The sequence below is a fragment of the Mobula hypostoma genome, chromosome 18, assembly GCF_963921235.1.
Source record: "Mobula hypostoma chromosome 18, sMobHyp1.1, whole genome shotgun sequence".
NCBI classification, from domain to species: Eukaryota; Metazoa; Chordata; class Chondrichthyes; order Myliobatiformes; family Myliobatidae; genus Mobula; species Mobula hypostoma.
The window spans coordinates 22158117-22175761 of record NC_086114.1 but is presented as its reverse complement, the minus strand read 5'-3'; the positions used below and the strand labels follow the sequence as shown (position 1 = coordinate 22175761).

The 17645-nt window shown below is 46.5% G+C and overlaps 1 protein-coding gene across 1 annotated transcript in view; it reads right to left on the bottom strand.

The window, feature by feature from the left end:
• The window catches only part of spock2 (SPARC (osteonectin), cwcv and kazal like domains proteoglycan 2), a 112172-nt gene that overhangs the window by 24439 nt on the left and 70088 nt on the right, over positions 1-17645 (bottom strand). The window contains exons 3-4 of the mRNA XM_063070574.1: positions 8762-8876; positions 5108-5213 (exon numbers count right to left, since the gene is read on the bottom strand). Coding sequence (XP_062926644.1) covers positions 5108-5213; positions 8762-8876 — 221 coding nt within the window. The remainder of the gene's footprint in view (positions 1-5107; positions 5214-8761; positions 8877-17645) is intronic.

Genomic DNA, 17645 nt, shown 5'->3' with positions numbered 1-17645 from the left:
AAAATGCATGAGGCAGATACAAAAACACTTAAACTACATTCAGACAGGTACATGGATAGAGAAGGTTCAAAGGGATTTGGGTTAAGCATGGGCACATTAGACTGGCTTAGATGGGCAACATGGATGGGTTGAGCTAAAGGGCTAAGGGGCCCATGCCGTATGACTCTATGACCCTCTGACTAGTGAAGTCATAGAGTCATAGAAAAGTACAGCACAGAAACAGGTCCTTCGGTCCATCTAGAACCATTTAAACTGCCTACTCCCATCGACCTGCACTGGGACCATTGTGCACTATACCTCCACTATCTATGTACCTATCCAAACTTCTCTGAAATGTTGAAATCAAGCTCACATGCACCACTCACACTAGCAGCTCATTCCACACTTTCACAACCTTTTGAGTGAAGAAGTTTCCAAACATGTTCCCCCTTAAACTTTTCACCTTTCACCCTTAACCTATGACCTCTGGTTGTAAGTTCCACACAACCTCAGTGGAAAAAGTCTGCTTGCATTTACCCTATCTATATCCCCCCACAATTTTGTATACAGCACCTCTATCAAATCTCCTCTCAACCATCTATATTCCAAGGAATAAAGTCCCAATCTGTCCTAAAGTCCTTCTGCAGTTGTACAAGGCCCTGGTGAGTCCCCCATCTGGAGTATTGTGTGCAGTTTTGGTCTCCAAATTTGAGGAAGGACATTCTTGCTATGGAGGGAGTGCAGCGCAGGTTCACAAGGTTAATTCCCAGGATGGCGGGACTGTCATATGTTGAAAGATTGGAGCAACTGGGCTTGTATATACTGGAATTTAGAAAGATGAGAGGGGATCTGATTGAAAGATGTAAGATTATTAAAGGATTGGACACGCTAGAGGCAGGAAACATGTTCCCGATGTTGGGGGAGTCCAGAACCAGAGGCCACAGTTTAAGAATAAGGGGTAGACCATTTAGAATAGAGTTGAGGAAAAACTTTTTCACACAGAGTGTTGTGGATCTGTGGAATGCTCTGCCTCAGAAGGCAGTGGAGGTCAATTCTCTAGATTCTTTCAAGAAAGAGTTAGAGCTCTTAAAGATAGCGGAGTGAAGGGATATGGGGATAAGGCAGGAACAGGGTACTGATTGTGGATGATCAGCCATGATCACAGTGAATGGCGGTGCTGGCTCGAAGGGCTGAATGGCCTACTCCTGCACCTATTGTCTACTGTCTATTGTCTAATCAATTTAATCTTTCCACATAAGCAATATCCTTGTAAGTTTTCTCTGTACTCTTTCCTTACATCTTTCCTGTAGGTAGGTGCCCAGAACTGTACACAATACTCCAAATTAGGCCTCACCAATGTCTTATCCATGTCAACATGAGACTGCACGAGGAGCTTTTTCCAAGCAACAAAGATGAGAAAAGCAGAAGGGAGGACGATCAGAGGCTCCACCAAAGGAGGTGGCTCCACACTGTTGATCACCCTCTAACATGTAGAGCTGAGCTGGGGAGCTCAGACTGGAGACAACGCACTGACGAGTTGGACAAAAGTCAGGGAGGAGTTTTTAAATAAAAATCAAAATAATATAGAAGATAGGAATCTGAAATCTGAATTAAAAACAGAAAATACTCAGCATGTCAGGCAGCATCTGCTGGTGGACAAACAGAGTCAATGTTTCACATTGACCTCCTACTTCCTTTTGTCCATATTGCACTCTGACTGTTCCCACTCATTCACTGACCAGATAATCTTGTTTACAGCCTATTCCCATGGTCACCTGAGTTTTACCCTATCAGAGACATCTACAGCTTTACACGCTTCTTTTGTCTCCTTCCCAATTCTGACACAGGGGCTTCAGCCTAAAACATCGACCCTGTCTCTCTTCCCATAGGTGTGGCCTGACCAGCCAAGTATCTACAGTGTTGTCTGTTTTTACATTATATGAGGAATTTTAAAATCAGCACATGGGGAGTTTGGTGATTGAGGAATGAACAGTCTGGTATAATGAAATAAATTATAATTGGCAATCATAAATAAAATACAGCCTTTCTGTGGTAAATGAGATTGAACAAAGCACTTGCAATTTGCTATATATAGCTTAACTACAAATGTGGAATGAATACTAACATAACCCTTGTAACTACCAACAAACTGACAGCGACATTTGGAGATATATCTGTCAATTCAAGCAACATAAGCAAACCTGACAACTTCAGATATAATTTCATTTTGACTTTTTCAATAGATGGACAAGTGACCAGAGGTTGAAACAGCACTGAGTATAGCAGCAGGTTTGCTGTTAAGTTCAATTTCAATAAAGACAACTCGTCACAATTGAAGTGAATAAATCTGATCAATTATGATACCCAATCAATTGACTAATGCTTATTAGTGTTCTGTGCGATGGTTGACTCCAACTACTCCTCAAGTGGTGACTTACCTTGCAGGAACAGAGATAATTCTAGGAGGATTATAATGGTTCAATAAAGTTTTTCACCACCAATTTCTCAATGGTAGTTGGGGAGAGACAATAAATGCTCGCCTCGCCATTTGTAACCAGATGCTAAAAGCTGCTATCACAAAGCACAACAGTGCCTCTACTTTCTTAGAAGTTTTCACAGATTCCACACGTCACCTAAATCTCCGACAAACTTCTATAGATACACAGTGGAGAGTATCCTGACTGGTTGCCTGGTATGGCAACGCCAAGGATGAAGAGGTTTACAAAAAGTGATGGATACAGCCCAGTTCACCACAGGCAAAGCCCTCCCTGAGCATATTTACAAGGAGTATTGACACAAGAAAGTAGCATCCATCATCAAGATCCCCCACCATATGCTCTCCTGTTGCTGCTGCCATCAAGTAGGAGGTACAGGAGCCTTAGATCCCAAACCACCAGGTTCAGGAACAGTTACTACCACACAACCATCAGGCTCCTGAACCAGTGAAGGCAACTTCACTCAACTCAACTCTGAACTGATTCCACTACCTATGGACACACGTACAAGGGCTCGACAACTCATGTACTCAGTATTAATTATTTATTTTTATTTGCATATTGATTGTTTGTCAAGTCTTTGTTTCTGTGTCATTTTTCATTGATTCTATTGTATTTCTTGGTTTTACTATGAAGGCCTGCAAAAATGTGAAGCTCAGCTTACATATACATATGTACTTTGGTAATAAAATTACTTTGAACTTTGCTCTTTGAATTAAAATAATTAACAAACAAGAAGCACTAAAATAAACGAACAAGTAGATTTATAGTTTATAAAGATAATCCAGGTGCTCTTCGCTCTGAGGAAGAGTTCCTGTATATAGGATGTAAAAAGGAACAGAATCCAACTTTGACATGGCATCTGACATCTTCAGTTCTGCCTAGATCCACCCACCAATTCAAAAGCATAAAGGGACAGGCAGAGTAAAGTTAAACAGCATAAAAATGCAGGCAGGTAGGGAGAAGAGCAATGTAACAGCAGGGAGAGAAAAGGCCGGAGAAGGTTGTTTCCAGCTCCCCATGTTGTAAAAACAAGGAGTATATCAGACAGACTCATCGAGTACAAATTCATGGGAGTTACTTTAATAACTGAGACTTGCCCACCACATTCTCCCGCTCCAAAAAATGATTATAATAATTCCCACCAACAGAAAATTATTCCTAATTGACTGCAAGATTTATACATCTAAATAATAGATTACAAAACGGTCAGCCCGTCCTCTTATCAATCTAGAGCTCCTGCTGATGAACAATATCACTGAAGGGAATGCCACATATTACACACAACTGCAGTAGAATATATTGCCTTACATGGGAAGTGGCAAGTTATTTGCCTGACCCACCTGGACAACTCTTACATCAGAATGCTGTTCATTGACTTTAGTTCGGCATTCAATACTGTGGTCCCCTCCAAGCTGATCGCCAAACTTCGCCAGCTTGGTATCAGCTCATCCCTCTGCAATTGGACCTTGGACTTTCTGACTAACAGACCCCGATCAGTTAAGTTAGACAACCTCTCCTCCTCCACTCCCACCCTGAACACCGACGTGCCTCAAGGCTGTGTGCTGAGCCCTGTTCTGTACTCGCTTTTCACCTACGACTGCATTCCTGTACATGGTTCTAACTCCATAATCAAGTTTGCAGACGACACCACGGTGGTTGGCCTGACCAGAGGGGATGACGAGACGGCCTACAGGGACAAGGTCCAGCACCTGGCCACGTGGTGTGCTGACAACAACCTGGCCCTTAACACCCAGAAGACCAAGGAGATCATTGTGGACTTCAGGCATGCTAGGAGCCACACTCACGTCCCCAGCTTCATCAACGGAGCTGTAGTGGAGCATGTATCGAGCTTCAAATTCTTTGGTGTCCAATTTCCGAGGATCTCACCTGGTCCCTGAACTCCTCCATCCTGATCAAAAAGGCGCAACAGTGCCTTTATTTCCTGCGGAGCATCAAGAAAGCTCACCTCCAGGATACTGACGGACTTTTACTGCCGTACCATTGAGAGCATACTCACCAACTGCATCTCAGTGTGGTATGGCAATTGTCCCGTATCGGACCGCAAAGCACTCCAGCATGTGGTGAAAACTACCCAGCGGATTATTGGCACCCAATTGCCCACCATTGAGAACATCTACCATAAACGCTGCTTGGGCAGGGCAAAAAGCATTATCAAGGATACATCTCACCCTGACCATGGACTTTTTACTCTCTTCCCATCCGGTAGGCGCTACAGGAGCCTCTGCTCCCGCACCAGCAGGCACAGGAAGGGCTTCTTCCCTGAGGCTGTGACCCTGCTCAACCTCACATCACAGCGCTAAGCAGTATTGCACCCATATTGTACTGTCTCAGTACTTTTATATTTGTGTGCTGTAGCACTTACTTTTTATTCACAGTTATTTTGTAAATAACACTATTCTTTACATTTCTGGTTAGATGTGATAGAGAATATATTGAGATGCCACACCTGACCTAGATCTTTGAAAGAGCTTTGTCTGCTGACTCAGCTCTCTGTCTTTTTCCTCAGTTTTTTTTGTAGTTGTTTATCAATTTTATAATTATTTTATTTGTCTTTGCTTCCCCATTAAGTAGAGTGGTGCAGTCACAGGGAAACAAGAAGAGACACCCACCTGGGAAGTGTATGTGTGCCCATCTGTGCCACAAACAGGAGACACTGGAGCTGACTGGCACGGCTTGCAAGGACGCTCCACTTGTTCCACGGACGACTGCTTGATTCTAGTGAAAACAGAGTCCGCAGTGAGCAACACGCCTACAGCACTGATTTTCAGAATGTCCTCAAAGCAGCAGAAATATTGCAAAACGTTTCGCAAAAACTGTCACAGATGGAGAAGACTAATAATGAACCATGTTGTAGGATATTACTGTGAATGATCAAAACCTATACAGAAGTAGTGGACTTTGAGGAGTGGCAACAAAGGGAAGTAAAGTTCAAAGTAAATTTATCAGCAAAGTACATATATGTTACCATATAGAACCCTGAGGGTCATTTTCTTGTGGGCATTCACAGTTAATAGACAGAAACACAACAGAATCAACGTAAAAGCAGACATAAGAGACAAAGAACTAATGTTCAAAAGACAGCAAACTGTGCAAATACAAAAAGGAAAAAAAATAATAATAATGAAGTGAAATCACCAGAAATATGCTGATTTAAAAGAGAAAATTGAAAGACTGTGAAACATGAACAGGGCATACATTGTCCCAAAGGCAATTTCTACAACTAGTATCATTGCAAAGTCACTACATGATAGCATTAAACAATTAGGCCTACACAGTAATATCTATGTAAAACTTCAGAAAGTCTCAATACTAAACACCACTAGAGTCATCCGGAAGCTCCTAGCAATTGAGAAATGAGCATGCTTGGCTGTGCCTGTACCTCAGGTTTTACCAGCTTGAGCTGAAAAAAATAATAATAATTAAATAAGCAATAAGTATTGCACAGATGTTTCAGGAGGGATTTCCAGAATTTAGGAGCTTGGTAATTAAAGTTCCGGCAACTCATTTTGAGAATGATCAAGTAGATGGAGTTGTTTTTAATTTATTCAAGGGATATTGGCCTCGCAGGCTGGGCCAGAACTTCACTGGCCATCACTAGCTGCTCTTGTGAAGGGGGTGGTGAGCTGCCTTCTGAACTGCTGCAGTCCTTGAGGGGTGGTCATGTCTACAGTGCTGTTGGGGTAATAATCCCAGGACTGGGACCAGACCGAGACATGGTTCAGGGTTGGAGACCCCTCCATGTGTGTGTGTGTGTGGGTGGCGGGGTGGGAAAGCAGCTTGTTTTGTTATTGCTCCTCGTTGTTTGTTGGCTGCGCGTTGTTCTGCCGAACATTGTGGGCATGTTGGCGCCGGAACACGTGGCAACACCTGTGGGCTGCCCTAAGCACACCCTCAGATTATGTTGTTACTGCAAACATCACATTTTACTGTATGTTTTGATGTATATGTGATTAATAAATAAATCTAATAAAATCAGAGCAGTAAATTCCAGATGGTGGTGGTCCCATGCTTTTATAGAATTATAGGTTTTAGAACACTACAGCACAGAAACAGGCCCTTCATCCCATCTTGTCCATGCAGACCCAATCTTCTACCTGCACCCAAACCACATCCTTCCAAATCCTTCCCATCCAAGTACTTAACCGAACTTCTCTTAAACATTATAGTTGAACCTGCATCTACCACTTCCGCTGGCAGCTCATTCCACACTCTAAATTTAAAAAACAGTCTCAGCATCTCTAATATATCACTGCAATTTAAACTTCAATTCCAGGGACAAGTCTCATAAATCCCTCTTGGACTCTCTCTAATGCCCTCTCTTCCTTCCTCATGTGGTAACCAGAACCGAATACAACACCCCAGCTGAAGTTGGATCAGTTCATCATAACTTAAGAACTTTCTAAGGGCATCCTCTGGAGGCCTGTTCCATTATTTTATGAGTTAACAACAAAGAGTTTCCTTCACCTTAGCCTAACATGAACTGAAGGAAATCCTTAGCGTTTCCCATCTCTTCAACTACGTATAACAATACAGTCTGTGTATATGAGGACAATTACCTCCCACAGGAGAGACTTTGTGCAGTGATAATTACAATGATCAATAAAACCCGGTTTTAAAAGGATTCTGTTTTGTTATCAGGGATCATTTTAACATTGGTTGTGCAGACCTCAAGGACAATTTTTAACCCTCTAGTAATGAACCTTTGTTGAGTTTGCTGACTGGGATATTGCTGTTCACATTAATCACTTAGCAGCTTAAGGTCCTGATACCAAGAATAACTTGGGATTCATCACCGCCAAATGGTATGGAATGGATGAAGACTACCCTCGACTGCTAAATAACATATATCATTAACTCCTGATTTTGTGCTATGCACTGAGTTGCCATAGGTACCCAGGTGTGGCTCAGAAATACAAGGACAGTGGCTATTTGATGGTTGATGGGATTTGTATGTTGTAGTGTTTTGCAGATCGTGTGTTGCTGAGACCCAGTTCAAGGAGTTAAATGTCTCTCATAGGAACATTCTGTCAGTTTTCATTGCTGGGGTAACATTCCAGACAGAAATTACATCCAACGAGTCCCTTGCACAATAATCCAGCCTCTGCTTCCCTTAACAAGCACATATCTAACATATCATTATCATAAAGTTATTGTTACCGACTGGATGATGTGCATGAGTGTGTGTATCTTACACGTGTTAGTTAGTTCCCCTCTGCGCCTTCTGGTGCATTAGGCGGCAGCCTTACCGGTTCCTTTGCATTGTCTGTTTTTACGAGGCCGAGTTGCTAGCTCGACGCTCAACCCAGCATGGATGAACCCGGGGCCACCTGCCTCGAAGTCCGGTGCAGATGCCACCACACCACCGGCCTGCTGTTCTTACACGGGTGGCCGCAAACTATTATCCCCCATGGCCTGGCCAATATTTATGCTTGTGCGAACTTGGTTAAAATAATCTGGTCACGATTACCTTCTTGTTAGCGGGAGCGTACTGTGCAACGCAGCTGGCGAAACGCTTGACAGCGCCAGCGATTGGGGTTCAATTCCCTCCACTGTCTGTAAGGAGTCTGTACGTTCCCACTGTAACCACGTGGGTTTGCTCTGGGTGCTCCGGTTTCCTCCATCAAGCTGAAGACGTATGAGTTAGAAAGGGTTAGTAAGTTGTGAGCAAGCTATGTTGGAGCTGGAAGCATGGTGACACACGCAGGCTGTTCCCAGCACGCCTTTGGGCTGTGTTGGTCACTGACACAAACAACATGTTTCACTGTAAGTTTGGTACATAAAGCCGATCTTTAAATCCATTACCAAGGGGTGTGTGTGTGTTATTAGTAAACTGTATGCCATTATCAGGATGTGTAACATCAGTTGCGTGACATGATCAAGATGTGTTTTATCGTGTGTGTGTGTGCAATTGCATGTGATTCATTATAAAAATGTGTGGAGTTGTGCATGTATGTCACTAGCTACAATGAGTAATTATCTGTATGTCGGCCACAACTCTGGATCTTAAAATGCAAACAAGTTTATATAACTGTTCTTTGGGGGGAATAAAAGGCAAAATGCTGGTAATCAAAAACTAAAACTGAAAATACTCAGCAGGTCAGATAACATCTGTGGGGTGAGATACATTTGTCAGAATATAAGACAATGGGTCTCTGACCTAAAACATTAACTCCTTTCCTCTTCCCACGACTGTGGCCTGAACTGTTGGGTATTTCCAGCGTTTCCTGCCTTTGGTGTGAGACTTGCCACCGCCCACAACTGACCTGTGCTGTAGTTTCTTACGGCTGATGCACATGGCCCTCTGCTGCCCCTGGGAGATGCACACTTTGTGTCTGCTGCACTTCACCTTCTGACAGGGGTCCTTGGTGGGGTCCAGTGCTGTGGAGGGAATCATACGGCAGTTACTTCCAAGTGAGAACAGAAAGACATCAACAATCCCTGGTGCTTCTCAGAATCAGATTCATTATATTTCGTGAAATTTGCCGTTTTTGTGGCAGCAGCCCATAAAATATACTCTAAATTATAACAAGAAATATATATTAAAAATTCAATAAGTGGTGCACAAGGAAAACAAAAATAGTGAGGTTGTGTCCATGGGTTCATTGACCATCAGAAAACTGATAACAAAGGGGAAGAAGCTCTTCCTAAAACATCAGCCTCCTGTACCCCCTCTCTAATGGTAATAATGAGAAGAGGTCATGCCCTGGGTGATGGGGGTCAAGGATGGATGCCACCATTTGAATATGTTCTCGATGGTGGGGAGGCTAGTTTCAAGTTCCCCGCTATACACATCACCGATTATCTCGTCTGGTCTGTACACACTGGCTGTGTGACAAAAAAAAAGCACAACAGCATCTCTTCCACCTCAGGCAACTGAAGAAATTCGGCACTGGCCCCCAAGTCCTCAAGACCTTCCACAGGGGCACCTATTGAGAGCATACTGGCTGGCTGCACCAGTCTTATTGCTGGGCACTGCAGAGAGTGGTACGGACAGCCCAGTCCATCTGTGGGTGTGAACGTCCCTCCACTGAGGACAATAGACAATAGACAATAGGTGCAGGAGTAGGCCATTCGGCCCTTCGAGCCAGCACCGCCATTCACTGTGATCATGGCTGATCATCCACAATCCAGTTCCTGCCATATCCCCATAACCTTTGATTCCGCTATCTTTAAGAGCTCTATCCACCTCTTTTTTGAAAGCATCCAGTGACTTGGCCTCCACAGCCTTCTGGGGCAGAGCATTCCATATATCCACCACTCTCTGGGTGAAAAAGTTTTTCCTCAACTCCGTTCTAAATGGCCTATCCCTTAGGACATTTACAGCAGCAAGTGCAGAAAGAAGGCCTGAAAGTTCATCAGGGACCCCAACCATAGACTGTTTCAGCTGCTTCCATCTGGCAAATGCTACCACAGCATTAAAGCCAGGACCAACAGGCTATGGGACAACTTCTTTCTACAAGCCATTAGACTTTTAAATTTGCATGTCTGTACATTGCAACAGAGTCATAACACAAAGATTTTAACTCCCTCACGTTGTGGGGTGGATGTAAGATTTAAATAAATTCTAATTCCAATTCTAATAATGGAGCTGACTGAGCTTACAATCCTGTGCAGTGGCCCCTCCATACCAGATGGTGATGCAACCAATTAGAATGCGCTCCGCAGTACACCCATAAAGTTCCCTGGAGTTTTGCTTTCCCCTTCTGTCCCTCTTTGCCTAATAAACCACAGACCTCCGTGTTCTCTTGCAGTATTTAAGCAGCATTGCTCTCCACCTCATGCTCATGAACATATAACCTCCTGCTACTAACCCAGTCCTAGTCTCCTGGTGAGCACCAAATGATACGAAGTGGTTGCTCAGAGGGGGAAGTAATCCTCATGCCATAGCTTGAGCTGAGTGCATGGGCAGCCAGATTATCTGAGATGGGTTCCCAGCATTAAAAGCATATGAGCATACCGTCCACTAAATGTGGTCACCTGAAAGTGTTTGCAATTATAATGGTGAGGCATCATTGAGGATTCCGACCACAAACTCTTTGACCCACTACCGTCAGGAAGGAGGTACGTACTGGGTAAAAGCTTCTGCCCCCAGTCTGTGAGATGAACAAATACCCTGCCACCACCGAGGTCTCATCACTAGGAAAGCGGGCTGTTTACTGCTTACCTATGCTGCACACTCCACATGTACTTTGAATGATATTTTATTAACTTATTTGTGGTTTATGTGCTGTGTGTGATATATGCATTGTGGGGACACTGTGGTTTGGAGGAACGTTGTTGTATTTGGTGGTATTTATGTGCAGTCAGATGACAATAAACCTGACCTTAAACTTGACTTAAGTATATGGTGACTTAAGGAATGATGGGCCTACGTGATGAATTTCTCCCTGGAGACTCACAGAGACTTAAAATGCTGGAATCTGGAGCAACAAATTTCACAACATGTATAAGTGATCATAAACCTAGTTCTGACTCCAGTTCTATTCTTTGCCTTCCCTAGCCCCTGTAAACTCTCTTTCCATTAGCTCCTCTCCTCTCCTTCCCACCTCTCTCCTCAAAGACTCCCACTGACAAAGAGCACTGGTAATTTTCCATTTGTGGTTACCCATGGAGCTTTGAGGTCTCTCACTGGCAAAGGGGAGTTGCGCCATTGACAAACATGGCATAACTGAAGAAGTTATTCCAGCTTTAGTTCCACAGTAGGCGATGGTTTTCCAGGATCTGGCTCCCTCTAGGGGATCTAATTCTTGTACTGATAAGAAATGGACAGCTTGGGTTTTTAAATCTCCTACTGTCTATAATCACATGTTACAGAGACCAACCTTCTGAGAGTCTATTACTGATCTACATAGAAATTAGCATTATATCAGAACTGTAGTTAAAAGAATGTTCTGGAATGGAACTTAATTTTAAACTCTGGCAGCATTTCACGATAATATTCACAGTATAAACCTAACTATCTATATCATCCGCAGAGGTTACAGGCTTGATCCTTGGCTTTCTGCCACAGGCCTGTCTTGTGATGCTTGAGTTACATGCTTGTTAGGAGGGCAGTGCAAGATGTTACAAGCTCTGGTTCTTGGCAACAGATCCAAGGGAAAAGGCAGAGAATATTTTCACAGTGGATTTTTTTGGGCAGTGGAAGGAGGTTTGTAGGATAGGTGGATTAACACAATGGGTAGAAAGGTTATGGGGGAAGGAGTGGAGAGATTTTCCAAATGGCCTGCGTGGTCAAAACGTGAAAGACTCTAGCAAATTTCTACAGATGTACCGTGGAGGACATTCTGGCTGGTTGGATCACCATCTGGTATGGAGGCACCAATGCACAGGATCAGAAAAAGCTGCAGAGGGTTGTCGAATCAGGCAGCTCCATCACGGCCATCATCCTCCCCACCGTCGAGCTCACCTTCAAAAGGTGATGTCTCAGGAAGGTTGCATCCATCACTAAGGACCCTCACCATCCAGGACATGCCCTCTCCTCATTACTACCATCAGGGAGAAGGTACAGGAGCCTGACGATGGACCTTTTGCATGGCCTTGCTGGTATCAAGGCATAGCTGGGATCACAGAGAGCAAAAAACCTGTTGATGTAGGAGACTACAGATGCTGGAATCTGGCAAAAAAATGAAGTGCTGAAGGAACTCATTTTGAAAGACCCTGCAACCCATGTTCTCAGTATTACTCATTTACTTTTCTTATTATTTTGAACGATTTGCTTTCTTTTGCACAATGGATGTTTGTCAGTCTTTGTTTATGTATGCTATTTAAAAATTCTTTTGTATTTCTTTATTTTCCTGTAATGCCTGCAAGAAAAAGAACCTCAAGGTAGTGTATGGTGACTTATACATACCTTGATAATAAATTTACTTCTACTTTGACCCAGTGGGTCAAGCAGCTTCTGGGGAGGGAAATGGACAGTTGACGTTTCAGGACGATGTCTAGGCTTCCCTCAGCCTCTAGAAGACAGCCAACATAATCAAACAATCCCTCCCACCCTCCTTCTCTCTTCTCACCCCTCCCATCAGACAGAAGATATAAAAGCTGGAGAACACCAGGCACAAGAACGGCTTTTATCCACTGTTGTCCAAGTCTTAAATGAACCTCTCATATGTCGAGAAAAAGTCCAAAGTTCAAAGTAAAACTTATAATCACAGCACATACATGTCACCACATACAACCCCAAGATTCTGTCTCCTGTGGGCATACCCAGCAAATCTATAGAACAGCAATTGTAAACAGGATCAATGAACAACAAACTGTGCGAATCCAAAATATAAATAAATAGCAATAAATAACGGGTATGAAAAACAAAATAAAGAGCCCTTAAAGTGAGATTATTGGTTGTGGGAACACCGGAAGTAGAATGAGTGTAGTTATCCCCTTTGGCTCAAGAGCCTGATGGTTCAGGGGTAGTAACTGTTCCTGAACCTGGTGGTGCGAGTCCTGAGGCTCCTGTACCTTCACCCTGGTGGCAGCAGTGAGAAAAGAGCATGGCCTGGGTAGTGAAGACCTTTGATGATGGATGCTGCTTTTCTACAGCAATGTTTCGTGTAGATGTGCTTAATGTTTGGGAGGATTTTACCCGTGATGTACTTGGCCAAATCCACCACCTTTTGTAGGTGTACGGGGTCTTTCTTTTGTTACATTTAAAATGGCGATTTTGTTATGTTAATCTGGGGAATGCGGCTTTGTTGTGCTTTAACGCTGAAGAGAGTTTGCGCTAACAGTTTGTTTTACTTTAAATAAGATAACCAGGTTCTATTAGCCAATGGGTGGTTATGTATCGTTTTGTTTTCGGATGCCATGCCGTATGATATGACTGTGGACTGAGTTTTGGCGGGGAGTCGGGAGGAGAGACGAGGAGGACGGCGGACATGCGGAGAGGCTCCGGTCGATCACTCCGGGTGGTCCCGAGCCGTGAGTCGATGGAATTCGGGTGGTCGTCTGACATCGAATTAAGCTCCAACAGTAGCGCGCGAAGAACTTGGACTTTGATAAGTGTTGGCACCTTTTTTTCCCATTACTTTCCTCTCTGTATCAAATGTGTATTAATGTCATAGAATTAGTAATATCTATAAAGTGTATTTGTTAAAATTTACTGGGTGTGCTGGCTGATGATTGATGTTTGTGATTGATTCAGGCGGCGACTGACCCTGAGGGGAGTGTTGAAGCAGGTGCTGGGCGGGATTTCCCCTAGACGTACACGAGCCAATATAACGGAACGTTACAAGTGGGGGCTACCGTCCGGGATTTGGACTTTTTCGGGAAAGTTGTACTTGTCGTTGTGGTAAGTGGTGTGAAGATGGATCGAGATAAGATTGAAAGTTGGTGTGAATTGGAGGAGGTACCGGTGAATCATGCGTGTGTGGTAAGCGGGGTCGGTTATCGCATTCCGGCAGAGGTACTGGTGCGAGGGTTGAGTTTGATTAAAGGTATCGGGCAGGTAGAACTTGTAGCTAGAAGGGGTGGGAAAGAACTGGAGGCTAGCTGGATGTTGGTGCGGACGAGTGCCGACGTCATGACTTTAGAATTACCAGCGACAGTCCACGTCCAGGGGGAGGCGGGGCCGTGGGGTCTCCACACTCTCCCCGAGGACGCAAGTGAAGAGGTGCCGGAGGAGGAGGAGCTAGATGAGGCCCCGGCCGGGTGCCCGTAGCAAGAGGTAGAGGTGTGGAGTGGGAAGGTTTGGCCAGGCCCCGCTCCCATGGGCGGGATGAGACTGCCGAGTTAACGGCTGCCATTACCTCCCTGGCGAGAAGGGTTGAGGGGCCCCGCCTGAAGCTGAGAATTTTCTCGGGAGCCAAGCCCACCTCGGAAGGGGAGGATGACTATGATACCTGGGTTGAAGATACATCCCAATTGTTAGAGGTGTGGCCAGTTTCGGATGAGGAAAAGAGACAGCGATTGGTGGAAAGTTTAAGGGGCGGGGCGGCCCGGGTGATCCGCGATCTGAGAGCGGCACGCCCCTTGGCTTCCCTATCGGAGTGTTTGGACGCTTTGGTGGAAGTGTTTGGACTGTCAGGGGATCCCTGGTGGCATTTAGCAGAGTTTCAACGGATGGGGCAGAGAAGAGGGGAAAAGCTCTCAGACTATGCTTTCAGGCTGGAAGGAAAGCTTACGGGGTTGCTGCGACGAGGGATAGTGAGGGAGGACGATGTGGCGGAGTTAAGGATGAGCCAGATATGTAGCGGTTCCCGGGAGGATGACAGGGTGGCTTGGAGTGTACGGCAGTCATTTAAGCGGAGCCCCCCTCCACCATTCGGACAGCTGATCTGAGAGGTACGGGCTGAGGAGTGTGCTTTGGGCCGACCAGGGGGCTCGGACCCTCAGGGATGGTCTTCAGCGGTTCAGGAGGCGGTAGCTGGGGTGAGACCAGAGAAATCCAAGGGGTCCCCGGGGGCCCGTATCGGGAGGAGAGAGGCGGCGAGTAGTGGGTGCTATAACTGTGGGAGAGAGGGGCATTTCCGCCAGGAATGTGAGTGGCTGGGGGCGTGCTACCGCTGTGGGGAAGCTGGCCACTTGCGGAAGGATTGTGAGAGACGAGATGCGCTGAGGGGGGAGGACCCCCGGGCCACCAAAAAGGGAGAGGTGTCGGGAAACTTAAGAGAGGCTCAGTGAGGGAATGGACTGGAGTCTCGGGAGGAACACGTTCCCAGAAAACCGCTATGGAACCCCGGAAAGAACAAGCCCAAATTCCTGATGGACTGGTGGGACCCCGTTCCAGCGTGTCCCTACGGATAGAGGGAATCTTTGCGAAAGCCATCCTTGACACCGGGTCGCAGGTTACCTTACTGTACCGGTCGTTCTACAACAAATATCTGAAGCATTTGGCAGTAACTCCATTTAACGCATTGGAGATATGGGGCATAAGTTATGGTGATTACCCGTACGATGGATACTTGTCAGTGAGATTGGAATTTTCGGAGGGAGATGTGGGAGTATCGGAAGCCTTTGAGACGCTGGTGTTGGTTTGTCCGGACCCGGTGGAGACCGGTGGTGCTGCCCTGTTGGTGGGGACTAACTCCCCTCTGGTGCGACGGCTCTTGGGAGCCTGTAAGAAGAAGGGCGGGGAGAACTTTCTGGAGACCCTCTCGGTACACCCCGTGTTCCGAGCAGTGTACGAAGGAGTGAGTGACCCCCAGGGGCTGGATCCTGAGTGCATACGAGGGACGGTGTGGTGCACTCAGGCGAGGCCTAAGGTGATACGGCCAGGGTAGGCGGCATTAGTGATGGGGACCCCCAGATTCCCTGGATTACCGCCGGGAGAGGCCCTGCTAGTAGACGCCCCCGACGACCTGGAAAGGGAGTCCCAGTTCCCGGCTGGGGCGCTGGTGAGACCTGAATTGCAGAGGCCCTCAGCTGTACAGGCACGGCGGATGGGGGTGATGGTAAGGAACATAACGGAGAGGGAGATCACCTTTAAGCGCGGGATGCCCCTCGCGCACTTGTTCCCGGTGACGGTGATGTCCAGCCTACTGGAGGGAAACTATTGGGAAACGGGGGGCGGCTGACCGAGGAGGCCTTTAATTTTGAAGACTCCCCTGTACCTCCGGAGTATAAGAGCAGGCTGGTGGAGAAGATGCTGAAGTTAGGGGGTGTCTTTTCTCAGGACGAGTTTGATGTGGGATGTTCCAAGAGCACTCAGCACACCATTCGGGTAACAAATGACACCTCGTTTAGGGAGAGGTCGCAGCGGTTGGCCCCAGCAGAGGTGGAAGATGTGCGGCAGCACTTGCGGCAGTTGAAAGACGTAGGGATTATTGCGGAGTCCCGAAGCCCCTATGTGTCCCCCATAGTGGTGGCAAGGAAGAAAAATGGGAAGATACGCATGTGCATGGACTATAGGACCCTGAACTGCCGCACTGTTCCCGACCAATATACGGTCCCGAGGGTGGAAGATGCCTTGGCATGTCTGAGTGGTGCACAGTGGTTCAGTGTATTGGATTTGCGGAGTGGGTATTACCAGATTCCGATGAGCGAGACTGATAAGGAGAAGACAGCCTTTATCTGTCCCCTGGGGTTTTTCCAGTTCGAACGAATGCCCCGAGGTATCGTGGGGGCCCCAGCCACCTTCCAGCGGCTCATGGAGCGGACAGTGGGGGACATGAACCTGCTGGAGGTATTGGTGTACCTGGACGACCTGATAGTGTTTGGATCTACGTTGGAGGAACATGAGGAACGGCTGCTGAAGGTGCTGAGTCGGCTGAAGGAGGAAGGGTTAAAACTTTCCCTGGATAAATGTCAGTTCTGCAAGACGTCGGTCAGCTATGTCGGGCACATAATCTCGCGAAATGGAGTGGCCACCGATCCGGGTAAGATAGCCGCAGTCACCACCTGGCCGAGACCTCAGAAGGTGAGCGCCTTACGCTCGTTTTTGGGGTTTTGCGGATATTACTGGCGATTCGTGAAAGGATATGCGAAAATGAGTCATCCATTGAACCAGCTGCTGTGTGGCTATCCACCTGTGGGGAGGAGGAGGAAGGGAGACCGAGGGTCGGAGGTAGGAGGATACTTGAACCCGGGGGAGCCTTTTGGATTGAGGTGGGATGCTCAATGTGAGGAGGTGTTCCAATCTCCGAAAAGGGCGCTGACGCAGGCCCCAGTGTTGGCATTTGCTGATCCCCGGAAGCCGTATGTTCTACACACTGATGCCAGTCACGAGGGTCTGGGGGCTGTCCTGTACCAGGAACAGGGCAATGGATTGAGGCCGGTGGCATTTGTCAGTCGGAGCTTGTCGCCATCTGAGAGAAACTATCCCACTCACAAGCTGGAGTTCTTGGCGTTGAAATGGGCGGTGGTGGACAAGTTGAGTGACTACCTATACGGGGCCCAGTTTGAGGTGAGAACTGATAACAATCCCCTCACTTATATCCTGACCTCGGTGAAGCTGGACGCTACTGGGCACCAGTGGTTAGCAGCCTTGTCTGCCTATGAGTTCAGCCTGAAGTACCGGCCGGGGAGTCGGAACATCGATGCAGATGCCCTGTCTCATCGGGCGCACGACGAGTCAGGCACGGCTGAGGAGTGGAAGAGTGTCCCTGCCCCGGGAGTAAAGGCCATGTGTCAGGTTGGGAGCGACGGGGAAGTAGGAGCACAGATGGGAACGGATTGGGCAGTAGATCATCTGGGGGCTGACGATGACGCACT